The sequence below is a fragment of the Cavia porcellus genome, unplaced genomic scaffold (genome assembly GCF_034190915.1).
Source record: "Cavia porcellus strain 051 isolate PalLab524CR breed Dunkin Hartley unplaced genomic scaffold, mCavPor4.1 scaffold_3, whole genome shotgun sequence".
NCBI lineage: Eukaryota > Metazoa > Chordata > Mammalia > Rodentia > Caviidae > Cavia > Cavia porcellus.
The window spans coordinates 71367010-71380896 of NW_026947486.1; the positions used below are offsets into that span (position 1 = coordinate 71367010).

The 13887-nt window shown below is 35.0% G+C and overlaps 1 protein-coding gene across 11 annotated transcripts in view; it reads left to right on the forward strand.

Annotated features, from left to right (window-relative positions):
* Pak3 (p21 (RAC1) activated kinase 3) overlaps positions 1–13887 on the forward strand; it is a 327193-nt gene that overhangs the window by 272492 nt on the left and 40814 nt on the right. For all 11 annotated transcript variants that reach the window (XM_063246284.1, XM_063246283.1, XM_063246288.1 and 8 more), the window contains 3 exons: positions 18–149; positions 665–830; positions 8380–8443. In XM_063246284.1, coding sequence (XP_063102354.1) covers positions 18–149; positions 665–830; positions 8380–8443 — 362 coding nt within the window. The remainder of the gene's footprint in view (positions 1–17; positions 150–664; positions 831–8379; positions 8444–13887) is intronic.

Sequence of the window (13887 nt, forward strand, 5' to 3'; positions counted from 1 at the left end):
AACTTTTTTGTCCAAAGAGTACAAAAACAGCGTCTGAGCCTCCTTTGGCGCCTCCTGTATCTGAAGAAGAAGATGAAGAAGAAGAGGAGGAAGAAGATGATAATGAGCCCCCACCTGTTATTGCACCAAGACCAGAGCATACAAAATCAGTAAGTCACAAGTCATTATTTCTAAATGATTCAAAAGATGCCGTTTGGAACATATAATATATTTAATTAACTAGTGCCTACTGAGTATTTCCTGTGTTCCCAGAACTAGAGTATATGATGCAACCCTGGTTTTGACAGTTCTTTTCAAGGACACTAAATTATCATATTAACTAATTGGACAATAATAGCAAAACACAACTTAAATAGCTACTAAGTTATAAAACTGCTGCAAAATTAAAGCAGGGAAGGAAATCCATGTGAACCAGACAGAAAAAAATTGCACAGGCAGAGACATCAATACTAGAATTAACAGGGCCTTGTATAGGAACCTCCAAAGACTAGCTCTCAAGATCTGCCAGTAGCACTTGATTACTTGAAACTACTTGAACTACTTGAAACTCTTTTTAGGTAGACAATAACTTATCTTTGAAAACTCATTGAAATGACAGTGCCTTGATGCCATACATTTATACTTTCCCTTTGGCCTTCTTATTAAGACTTTTTTTCCCTTTTAGATCTATACTCGTTCTGTGGTTGAATCCATTGCTTCACCAGCAGCACCAAATAAAGAAGTCACACCACCTTCCACTGAGAATGCCAATTCCAGTACTTTGTATAGAAATACAGATCGGCAAAGGAAGAAATCGAAGATGACAGATGAGGAGATCCTAGAGAAGCTAAGTGAGTTTTTGTTTTTGTTTGATTTTTTATTTTTTTGCTATCATTACTTTCTGCATGAGAGGATTTCTCAAACACCATTTAGAAGCAGAAACGTGTTTGTATGAACTCCAGGGTCATTTAAATCATTAGATGAAAAGTTAGGACTTATTGTATGTACCAGATCATTCCCACTCTCATACTCCTAATTTGACAGAAATGAAAGATTTTCACCTGAAAAAGTCAGTTAAGGTGAAAACTTGACACATTGTATTCAATAGTAAATTTTGTTTTAAGAGTGTATCAACAAAAGAGAAGTGATCTGATAGAATATTTTATGCTCATACCACAAGGACTCCAACTGATGGATCATGATAAAAAATTCAACTTCATACCTAACATTATCAATCAAAACTTGCAACCCCAAATATTGTAACCCTTTAATTTAGAAGCATGTCTATGTGGGGACTGAGGCAGAGTCAGACAATACTAGTAGTCTCCTGTCTCATTGGTCTGTACATGCTTGCACACCCATACTGGTTGCCCAGTTTTATAAAACACTAATACTGTAGTCAGTGTTCTAGGTAAAAAGATTTTTTAAAAAAGTTCTCTTCTGAAGAGTTAAAAGCTTGCAAATAATGTGTATTAAACTAAGTCAAAACTGCTAAATATTAACAATCAGCACCCCCACTTTGACTAACTCCTATTTAAAAACTCAGTTCAAAAAGTCCTTTCTCAAGGGAGCTTGCCTTGCCTCTTTGAAACTGACTTAAAAAACTCTTTTCTTTATTACTTTTACCGTAGTAAATATCACATCATACTATTATGTATCCTTCACTAGTCTACCATCTTCTCCACAGCAGGAATTATGTCTTTTTTCCTCTATATATCTAACACCTAGTAAGTGTCTATTACATTAAATGCTCACTGAGAATGTAGTAAGTTCCCAGTATCTGCTCTCTATGAAAAAACTTTGGAGGACACAATAGAAAGATCACTCACTGACCAAGAAACGTACAATTGTCTTTGAAAGATACAATTTAATAGAATAAGACAATTAGAGAATAAGGGGCTCTTTCCTTGAATATAATTTTTTTAGTCTAAAACGATCTGGAGACAAGAGCAATTTCGTCTTGGAGCCACAGGGAGGCGCCCCAGAGAAGGTGTTAGTACCATTTTGCCCTCCAGGCTGTAATCTGATTATATCTAAAGACAGTTTTTAGAGTTCTAATTCAGAGTGTCACTGCAACTAGTGAATAAAGGTTAAGGGCACTTCTAAGTGTCCTACAACACACAAAATACCTCCCTTCCTTCCCTTTCACAACGAAGTATTATTTAGCTCAAAAGGTCAACAATCCTGAACTTGAGAAATTTGAAGCTGCGGGGTTTGGAGAGGCAAATGCTGAAATTGTAGCTGTCAGGAAAAACACCCATCTTGAATCCTAGGACTTTATCAAAGTGACTTTACATGATTAAATATCCTTTCATCAACCATCTTCTATACTAAAAGCCCTAATAATTCTCATTTACCAAGTACTTTGTCTACTGGCCACTTTATATATATTATCAGGGTTAAATTTTTTCAGTAATCCTTTAGTAGATTTGAATGTCTTTATTTCACAGATCACTGAAAGCGAGCTTTAAAAACTTTAGTGACCAAGCCACCAACTAATGAGTGGCAGAGCCAGAAGGTATTCACGACTGTATACCTTCAAACCTTACATGTTTCCCATTACCCACTTTGCTTCTGTATATCCTAACTATACATATAACTATTCATATAAATTTTTCATATAAAATAGAAAGGTGAAATGAAATAAAACAATTTTTAAAATCATGGCAGCCTCATTTTAGTAAAAGTAACCACTATTTAGTATCTATTTATAGTCTCAATAGATTTGTTACAATAAAATGCATTTATACACCATTTTTAAATCAATTGAGAAACAAGCATTATTTTCCTGAGCCAAAATCTTGCTTTGCTCATAAACTGTGATAATACTGGAGCTGTGGCCTTTATGAATTTATTGCTTATTCTGTGCTACCTTAAGCAACATGATGAAGAGGAGAAAGCAATAAGATTACGTATTTATTAAAAATTAAGTAGCTTTTTTTCTCTTTTGAACTTCATGTTTGGGTGTAGAGAGAGCCATTTTCCTTCTAGCCCTATGACTGCCAACCTGTACTTGTTGGTCTTGGCGGAAAGCCTCTCCAGAAATGGGAAAGAGCTTCTTAAGCAGTAGATGCAGGCTGAGCTACATTTCCAAGTCTGCATAGTTGAGCTTTCCAATTCTTGCCCCACTATTTCTTTATGAGTCCCTTATCTTTTCCATTTAAATACTGGGAAACCTTAGCCAAGTCATTTAACCTGAGCCTCTATATCTTAGCTATCAAGTGGAATCATATCTATTTTAGAGCTTTGTCTATGGGATTTATTTTGGGATGCTTATATAGTTAAGAGAATAGTATGAGCATCTGAAAACCCAGATTCAAATCACAGACCTTTTATACTAGCAGTATCAATTTGAGCCACTTCTTTTTTAAACTTTTGAGCCTCTTTTACCTCAGTGAAAAAGTTGAGATCAATCCAGGCATAGTGCTGTAAGCCTATAGATTATAACCTCAGCACTGTAGGAGACTTGAAAAGAATTATTAGGTTGAAGTCAGCCTGGGCAATTTATAGAGACCTTGCCTCAAAAAATAAATAAATGCAATAAAAGGGCTGATGATATAACTCAGTGTGAAGGGCTTGAATTCAATCCCCAGTACCAGTGAAAAAATGTGGTCGTAATAGTATCAACTTCATACCATTTGATATTCAAATAAGAATAATGTGTGTAAATACCTCACAAATGTACATGGAAAATAGTAAGTCTTCAATAAATGATAATCATTTTATTGTATGAGTATAAAGTCTTAATAACATAATACAATGTGATAAGTTCTGAAATGAATCATACCAGAATCTGAGTTGTAAATGCAGACTAGCTTTGTGTCCTTATGCAAATCACTTAACCTCCCTGAACTTTAGTTACTTCATTGAGAAATAGTGATAATAATAGTATCTATATATCAGGGGTTTTGTGAAAGCTAAAAAAGTTAAAATATGTAAGATGTGTAACACAATAAATACCATGAATTTATTATACTACTTTTACAAAATGAAAGTATATTTTTTAGTACAAAAATGCGGGAATGGGGTCTTACAGTAGAACACAATGTTGGAAATTAAAAATAATCTCCTATGTGTGTGGTCCCTGTACAGAAGTCATTGAGGACTTTGGAATGCAGGGTGTGATGGTAACTTGGAGAAAGGGTAGAAGTGCCTCTGCTGAAGAGCAGGGCATGTAAACAGAGGAGTGACCAGCATTCTGCAGCAGCACGAACCACACAAACACGGGGGAGAGAAAACAGCAACCTCTTCTGAGTCATCCTGGCCTTGGGTGCTGAGGATCTAGTTGCTTAGAGGTGGGCAACCCAAACCACAGAGCACAAGGCTATTCACCTTCCATACAGACACTGATGGTGAGGGCCAGGCAAAGCGCTCAAGAGTGACTGAAATGAACAAATTAGCTTTCAGTTTCACACTTGATAGGCTGGCTCTGGCTTGCTCATTGTGCACTGTCTGGGCCTGTTGGAAAATAAAGAAACCCTAAATGTTCCATTTTCAAAAAATATTGTCAGCAAAATTGGGCAACGCAGGAAGTTTGCTTCAGCCCCCCTCCTCTATGGCCTCGCAATCATCTGTTCCTCCATTTCTTCCCTTTCCCCAGAATTCCCCATTCAAAACTCAGTTCCCTAATTTACCCTCAGATAAAACTTAAAATTTAAGAATTATTTTGGTTTCCCCCCCCCACTTGGGAATCAAAACCTTCATTATGCTAAGGGAATAATCTTTAAAAGGTGAAAATTTAGCATAGTTTAGTATGTCAGAGAATATATTGTAGTTTTTCTGCCACTGAAACCACAACATGAATCCTATTTTCCAACACCAGAATTTAGTGATTTCTTAAAACCTTGTATTTTAAAATAAATGATTTGCTTTCTACTTAGGAAATTGCTGTAGTGGGAAATTGTTCTGATATTGTTGTCATTTTGATTTTGATATGTTAACTTATTCCCACTTTTTCATGTTGTGCCACAATGTTTTCCATTTACTTTTTTGTTGACAAATGCAAATTTTAATGACTGTGATGGAAGAGACCAATTTGAAAGCTTGTCTTATAACAGAATTGTAAATGTTTCCTGTACACTTGGTAAACTAGCATCAGTAGATGGCAGCACACTCTCTCCTGTGAAGGGGGATGCCATTTTATTTGAATAGCAGTTAAATGCAGGAGCAGAATTTCATCAAAATGGTTGTCTTCTGGTAATGCTCACAAAAGGATTTATTTCCAGGTGTTACCCCCCCCCACATACCATGGAACTAAAGATTGAATAATTTACTACCATAAGCCTTATTGACAAAAACCCCACCGATTGGAAGCAGTCATAATTCAGAAAGTAGCTTGGGCTAAAGTTTGTTTTTGATCAGTCCATGAAAAAGCGTTTTTTCAGAAGCCTCATGGTAAAACTGTCTTAGGAAACTAAAAACTTCTTAATAAAACTATGGTTTCAAGTCATTTTAAAAATCAGCTTTTCATTAAAAAAATGATACAGGCACTTGACCATTAGGAACTGACTTGGAAGATTGCTTTCAGTGACATAGAAATGTGCTAGACAATTTGAAAAATAAAGTAATAACTCAGAAAGTCCTAATTTGGTGGAATTCTATAGTATTGCTTTAGAAATATATATTCTTTGACCTACCTTAAACTAGAAGGTATTTAAAAAGGGAAATGCCAATTTTTCTTTAAGATTAATTCAATAAATATTTACTGAATGTGTGATATATTCCATACACAGCACTATGTGATAAGGCACTAAGGGTACAAAAACTAATAAGACATGCCTCTTGTACTTAAGGCACATTCCGAAAAGTGTTGTCAAAACAACAGAAAAATATATTAAAGATAGAGAAAACAGCAAGAACTAGACAGAGGAAAAGTACATTAATGAGTCTGTATAGACTTTATGTGAAAAGGGAGTTATTAGCTTTATTCCAAGGAATCAGAGAGGGCTTCTTAGAGAAGACAGTATCTAAGCTGATGAGTAAGAGTTCTCTTGGAGAAAATATGGGAAGAACATTCCAGGTGAAGATGACTTGAAGGCGTGTGCTTAAGAAATATAATATATTTGATATTACTTGAATAAAATATTGATGGAAGAAATATTTGTTGAAGTTGTAGGAGAGGCACCTATACTGTAAGGAGAAGCTTATCATGAGGTACAGGTAGTTTATTACAGTCTAAACCTGTTTTAGTGGTAAGAAATGAGTTAGAGAATGAAGTGGGAGCGAGGTCCATGCCAAGGGATTCGAACTTTGCCCTTGGGTGTTAGAAAGAAAGTCCTAAAGGTACCCTAAACCAAAGAATCACATGATTTGATCAGATCTTTTCTTGGAGCATTGTGATAGAAAGCTGGGGCCTGAACTGGAATGAACAGAAGCAGGAAACAAGCGTCCAGTTAAGATGCTGTTGGAATAGCCCAGGCAAAAGATAAATGCGAACCTCACAAAAGCTGCAGTAATGAGGAAAAGATAAAGTCAGAAAGTCTCCGGGAAGTAAACAGATAAAGGATAATAGGATGGGACTTGCCAGGTAACTGCAAGGAGGCAGTGCAGGTGAAGAATGAGTCAACCGTGACTTTCTCAGCAGATTCCTGAGCTGAAATGACATTGTCAGTACCGCTGACTGACATTGGAAATACAAGAGGAAATGTATTATTATAATTCTTATTTAACCTAACTGAAGCATGGACGTTCACTACTAAAAACAAAAGCAAGAAAATGCAGCAACTTGATGAATAATCCATGAGAGAAACGTTTTTAAATGATTTTTTTTTCTTGAGGTAGACTGAGTCTGTTATTAGATCTGAATTAAGTTGTTCAGTAGCCTGGAGAGTAGATCATTGTGTTAATTAGCGTGAGGTATTATTGGTAATGTACAGTGTAGCGCTGGAGTGCATATATTTCTTTCTTTGGTACTGGTTACTGGAGATTATGCATTTGCACTGAGTACATCCTTAGCCTTTTTTCCCCTGTTTTGTATTGTGAAATAGGGTCTCATTAAGTTGCAGATTTTCTTAGGCTAGGTTCAAAATTGTGATCCTCCTACCTCAGGTTCACAGAGTGCTGGTACTGTAGACATACGTCACCACATCCAGCTTGAATATATAATTTTTTGTTGCTCTCAACCACTCGGTCAACAAATATTTGTTTAGTGGCAGCCACTGTTTTGGGCACTGAGGTTTAAAAGATGAAGACAAAATTTTTTGACCTCAAGAAAAAGTCTCAGCTGAAGATATAGCTCAGTGACACAGTTTGGTAAGCACAAGTCGTGCGTTCAATCCCCTGGTCCCAGAAAAGTAAGTAAATATCAGAGGGACCAGAAAACACTTCATAAAGAATGCTTTGAGGAGGGGCTGGGGATTTAGCTCAGTGGCATAAGCGCCTGCCTTGTAAGCAGGCAGTCGTGAGTTCGATCCCCAGTACCGATAAAAACGAAAAAGACAAAAAAAAAAAAAAAAAAAAAGAATGCTTTGAGGTTAAATGTAAAGGATAATTAGTTCTTCCTGAATTAGATGAAGAGAAAAAGAAGTGGGAAATGGGAAAGCAGTTGGAAACATTTATGCACTGGCTAGTGATGACATTACTGAAATTAGAAGAGGAAGAGAAGAGGGAGAGAAAAATGTGAGGTTAGACCTGATGATGACTTCCCACATCCAACTAAGGAATTTGATCCTGTGGTAAGGGAAAACTGTTGAGCTTGGGTTGGTTTGGAAGCTGCGGAATGATAGGGAGGGTCTACTAACAGGTACAAACTTTCTTTTTGGAATGATGAAATTTCCTAAAATTAGATGATAATGATGTTTGCAGACATCTACAAATATATTAAAATCCATTGACTTGTGCACTTTAAATAGGCGAACTTCACAGCTAGTGATGCTTTCTAAATGTTTGCAGCCCTAGTAGGCCCTACATTCATGGTTGTGTTTCTAAAAAGCATGAATCTCATAATTTTTTATCAAACATGTTCTCCGTTCTTTTCACCCATTGCCCTAGACACTGAAACACACGAATAGCTCAATAGAAATTTATGTGGCCTAACTGAATGTAGTATAGTGATCAACTGTACTCAAATTCAGAAAATTAATGATTATACTAAAATAGTGTGTAGGGTTTTAGATGATTTTAAATGCTAAACTATAAAATTATTTTATAAGAACATCTCATAAATGTTGATTAAAGCCAGGCCTTTTTTGTTTCCCAAGCATCATCAATTTGGAAGAAAAGCAGCATGCATTATTATTAATACTTTAATATATTACACTTTACCTTTTAAAATAAAAAGTAACATTTTCCATGTAATTTGTAGAAATCGTAGGAGGATTTGTCTAATGCTTTTGTTACTGACTTTCTCATCTTTATTATTAAAGGGAAATCAATCAATCTATTTTAATCTTTTCCCCCCAGGAAGCATTGTAAGTGTTGGTGACCCAAAGAAAAAGTACACACGATTTGAAAAAATTGGTCAAGGGTAAGTAATTGTTATTAATATATAGTCAACCAATGAGTCAGAAAAATGAGCACCAGCAGCATATTAAAGTTCATTAACAGTGTGTATTCCTGCTAATTTATTTTCTGGATTATATTTGTGTGTTACATTCTCAATTTTGACCTTTCTAGTTGGCACGGTAACTGATAATTAACCTAGGAACATATCCTGCTGGAATCTTAAGTATCACTGAAATGAAAGTAAATTTTGCAAGGACATTTTATTCCCCATGTAGTTAACAGTTTCAAAGTGGTTTACCCAGGGAAGGAATGGAATTACAGAAACATCTGTCTTTCATGAAAAACTTCCTTTATCCCGCCCCCACCACTCGCACAATCATCCATATACACAATGCAGTTAACATTTAAGTTCTCTATTATATTGGAAAGTGACAGACTGAGGGTGATAGAGGTCCTTATTGAATGATCCAAAGGTAGGCAGATGTCTGAGTAAAGAAGTACCAGATCAATAATCCCTAAATGAGATGTGGAACATCTTTTTCACATAGCGTACTTGTTAAAGATAAAGATTTCCAGGCCTCTCTGCCAAATGTTTGATTCAGAAATCTGACGTGGACTCCAGCAATTGGAACATGGCAAAAGTTTCCCAGATCATCGTGATCATCAGCTCGACAAAGAGTCACAATGTTTGGTCATTCACTAGCACTAAAGATAAGGGAGTCATCAGTTTCACAAGTCAACTCCAGTTAGGCACGTCTCTCAGGCCTCCCGTTGAGATTAACCAGGAAGACAACAACTCTGAAACAGGGAAAATTTGTGTTCAAAGAGCTGTATTTTTCCAAGTCCATACACAAAGTTCATCTCATTTTATTCATACTCAAAGGATAAATACAAGACGGGTAGAAAAAGAAAATATGTATTAAGGGGGCTCAGAAAACAAAGGCCAGATTTTATTTTATTGTAATTGAGTTGGTTCTCAGAGCTAACCATAAGGGAGAGACATATACCCTGCTTAGAAACAGCCCTCCAGATGTTTGTTGTTCAATAGGTTGACTATACTAATTGTTGACCATTTGAAATGTGAGTTCAAATTGAGATGAATCATAAGTATAGAATGCAAAACTAATTTTGCAAAGTTCATATAAAAAGATTATAAAATATTTCATTGATAAATTGTATGTTGGCTACATGTTGAGATGATTGGTATTTGCATATGTTGAGTTAAACTTAATTTCATTTTAAATAGCTTTTAAAATATAGCTCTAGGAAATTTAAAAATAATACAAGCTATGTTGTTTTTTAAAAGTATTTTTACCTTTTCAATTGACACATAATAATTGTACATTTTATAGGTGACTAGGTAATATTTCAGCATGTGTAAACATTGATAATGTAAAATTAGCATATTTCTATATTCCGAAACAATTATGTATTACTTTTTTGTGTAGAAAACATTCAAAATCCTTTCTTAGAGTTTTTAAAAATATACATTATATTATCATTAACTATAATCATCATGCTATGCAATAGAGCAGCAGAACTTACCTCTCATATGTAACTATAACTTAGTACATACCAGTTGACCGATTTTTCACCAACTTTCCTTCCCTTCTACTTTTCCTAGCCTCTTGGTAACTACTATTTTGCTCTCAACTAATATGAGATCAATTTTCACGTTACACTTATGAGTAAATCCATATAGTTTTGTGTTTCTGTGTCTGGCTTTTTTCACTTAACATAATATTTTACAGTTTCATCTCTGTTATCACAATAACAACATTTCATAGTTTTTATGTCTGGAATAATATTCCAATGTCTATATTTTTTAATCTAGTCATTAGTTGATCCTTTCATTGATTGCATTTCTTGGCTAGTGTGAATAGTGCTGCAATAAACATTGGAATAGAGATGTCTCTTCCTTAAGAGAGACATACTGGTTTCATTTTCTTTGGATATTAACCCAGTAGTGGGAGTCACGGACCATACACTAGTTCTATTTATAACTTTTTTAATACCTTCCATATTGTGCTCTATAAGGGCTATACTAATGTACATAATCACCAAAGCATTATAAGTTCCCTTTACTCCATATATTCACCAGCAGTTGTTACCTTTTGGCCTTTTGCTAATAGCCATTTTTACTAGAGTGAGGTGCTGTCTCATTTTAGCTATGATTTTCATTTCTCTATTGAGTACAGATATTGAGCATTTTTTCTCATACCTGTTGGTCATTTGTATGTTTACTTTTATGACTATATAGCTAGCTCTATTTTCCACTAATTAATAGTTCATTTTTTCATAGAATTGAGTACTTATAATTCTGTATATTAATCCTTTATCAGATATATGATTTCAAGATATTTTCTGTCATCCTATGTGTTTTCTGTTCATTCTGTTGATTTCTTTTGCTATGAAGAAGCTTTTTAGTTTGATGAAATCAAATATGCCCAGTTTTTGCTTTTATTCATGTCTCACATTTCTAATAGATAGCACTGCTATAATCATAGGTTTAAATGAAAACTATTTACTCATTTATTTTAAAAGCCGTTTTTAAAGTTATTTTGGGGAGTTTGGAATAAGAGATATTGTAATTTTGTTTTGATCATTCACTCCCACTAAGACCCAACTAAGCCACAAATAGCATTGAATTTAAAAAGAAAAAAAAAGTAAGAGGTGGTTTCAAGTAGCTCCCAGGTAATGAAGCAAGACTAATTCTTTCAAGAATAAACAGTAGACCACCAAGCAACTTCACACACCAAGGAGATTTCTCCTTCTGGCTGTTATTTATACCTCTGAATTTTAAAGTTAAAAAGCCAAGTTCCTTATTTTTGAGTACCTTTATAAAGTCTTTATAATCTAAAATGAAAAATGAATGCAGAAATCCTTCTTGTCTCTGCAGAAATATCTACTTTAAATTTCTAGCAAGCTCATCATTTTAAATAATGGTAAAACTCTCATTTCACTCATAGACCCAACAAACATTTTTGTAAGCTCTTAGAAAATAAGGAGAGCCTATTTTATTCATCCCTTTTGTCTCTTTCACTATCTAGCATGTTACTTTGTACTTAGTAGGCTCTTAAAAGAATTTTAAACAGTTACAGTCAACAGCCAGGTTTACTTTGGTCAGACTCAAAGTCTTACTACAGAGTTTCTCATTTGCCACCCCCTTGGGAATGTTTTTGCATCAATAAATATTTGTTGAACTAATGAAAATGTTTGTCTTTCTAGCTTTCCCTTTTCTTGTGTCCTGTATAATTTTGTGTATATGTGTATATCTGACTTGCTTGTTCTGTTTCTATGTTTCTCTTGTTTCCTCAAAAATCTCTTTGTGTCTCTTATAATGACTTGGACTTTGTCATTATATCTCATTCTTTATCCATTGGTTGGTTGTGTATACTGCATATCTGTCTTTTTCATGCATGATGGTTTCGTCTACTACCCATTTTCACTATATGTAGCCAGCCCCAAAGGTCATAATGTAAAATCAATGTACATTTGAAAAATAACTTTTGAGGCAAGTGTGGTGGCACATGCCTGCATTCCCAGCACTCAAGAGGCTCAGGCAAGCAGACGGCCATGAGTCCAAGCCCAGTTTGAATACATAGTGAGTTTAAGATCAGCCTAGACTACATAGCAGGACCCTGTCTTGGAAAAAAATGAATAAATAAATAAATGTAAAAAAGCTTTTGAAATATAATGTAATAATTTAACTCCATTTACTGTGATTTTGCCATTTAATTTACTAATTTCATATTTGTTCTTTACAGATGCTTCCCTATTAAGCCTTGAAGTGAATGAGCAAAGATTTTTCTCTTTAGATAATGGCCATTTGTACCTTAACTTTTTTTTTTTTACTTAAATGGCTCTTATACAGTTTTGTATGAATTATAGACCTATGTTAGACAAACTAGTTTCAAATCTCAATATATAGAGCTTGTATTTTCTTTTTATTAAGTTTGGATTTTTTTGTGTGTGTGTTTTCTTTTGCTTTACCTATTTTTGCAGTAACTTTAAAATCATGTCAGTAATGATTTGGTACTAGGAATCATCGTCTCCAATAGTCCGTTTTCAGCTTCAGGGAGCACAACAGCTGACTCCTGGAGCAGAATTTAAGAAAAATCTCTTCATTAATTAATCACTGTCATCTACTTGGAAAACTACATTTTTCCAGTATAGGTTTCTGCCATCCTAGCATGCAGCCTGAGGCCAGCAAATTGGGCTCTGTCACTCATAAATCAAGTTCAGAATTTCATGTCTAGTCATTTGAGGCTACAGTAGTAAGTTGAAGTCTAAAAAGGACATTGTTTCACTAGATTTGCTGTGAATTATTCTGTACTTAGCCTCTACATCAGATAATTAGAGCAGATGCACACAAAGTTGAAATGGAAGAAAGGAAGGAAAAGAGAAGGAACTTGACAACATAAATTTGCCAAAAATATATGTGGGGGAAACTAAATAATCTTCACTCTGTAGGATACTTATGTAAAACAATAAAGTTTTATGATTAAACAAAAGTAGCAAAAGTTTTATATAAAACAAAAGTTAAGTTTTATAAACAGGGTAGAGTGAGACAACCAAATCAAATATTTATATTCAGTCAACATCAAGCCTGTAATAATTCCTAAATATGCAGTGATTATGTAACAGTGAGCTGAATTTACTCATGGTGGCAGCAGTCCCCAAGATTTCTCATTAATACATTTGAATTCATTTTAATGGCTTTTATTAAATGAGAATGCACTGAAAAACAAAATGCTTTGATCTTTCAGGTTTATAATATATTTTCTTTTCAACAATATAACTGGAACACATTTGTGAGGAAGAATTTAGAAGAAATGGCTTAGATCCTGGTTAACACCCATCTTTTTCAATTCAGTGAACTTTTGTTGAGGGCTTGCTTTTCTGGATTAATTGCTTTCCTATTTCTCAAGCAAAATCCTCAACACCCACAACTTAAAGGAGAAGAAATTGATTTTGGCTCACAAATTCAGAGGGTTCAGTGTATGCATGGTCTGCTGACTTCAAGGCAGAAACAGCACGGCAGAATACCTGGTTGAGGGAAGCTGCTCACCCCCTGGCAGCTAGGAAGCAGAGAGAGCAGGGAGTTGCCAGAGACAAGAAAACACCTTTGCAAGTGATGTTTTCAGTGACTCACGTCTTGCAACCAGGCCCCACCTCCTAACAGCACATTCAGCTATTAACTCATCAGTGTACTAATCCGCTGATGTGTTTAGCACCCCCATGATCCAATCTCCTTCCAAAACCTTCACCTCTGAATGCATAAGACTTTTGGGGCACTTTTTAAAAATCTCAACCATAGCACTCACTGTGTGATGCAGAATAGTAAGCAACGGTAACTTGTAGTCTACAGTGACCTCTGTGTCCATGCGAGAAGACAGAGACTGTATTAAGAATTAACGTGATTCACAGCCATGCACATGCCATTCCTCCATTTTTTATCCACAA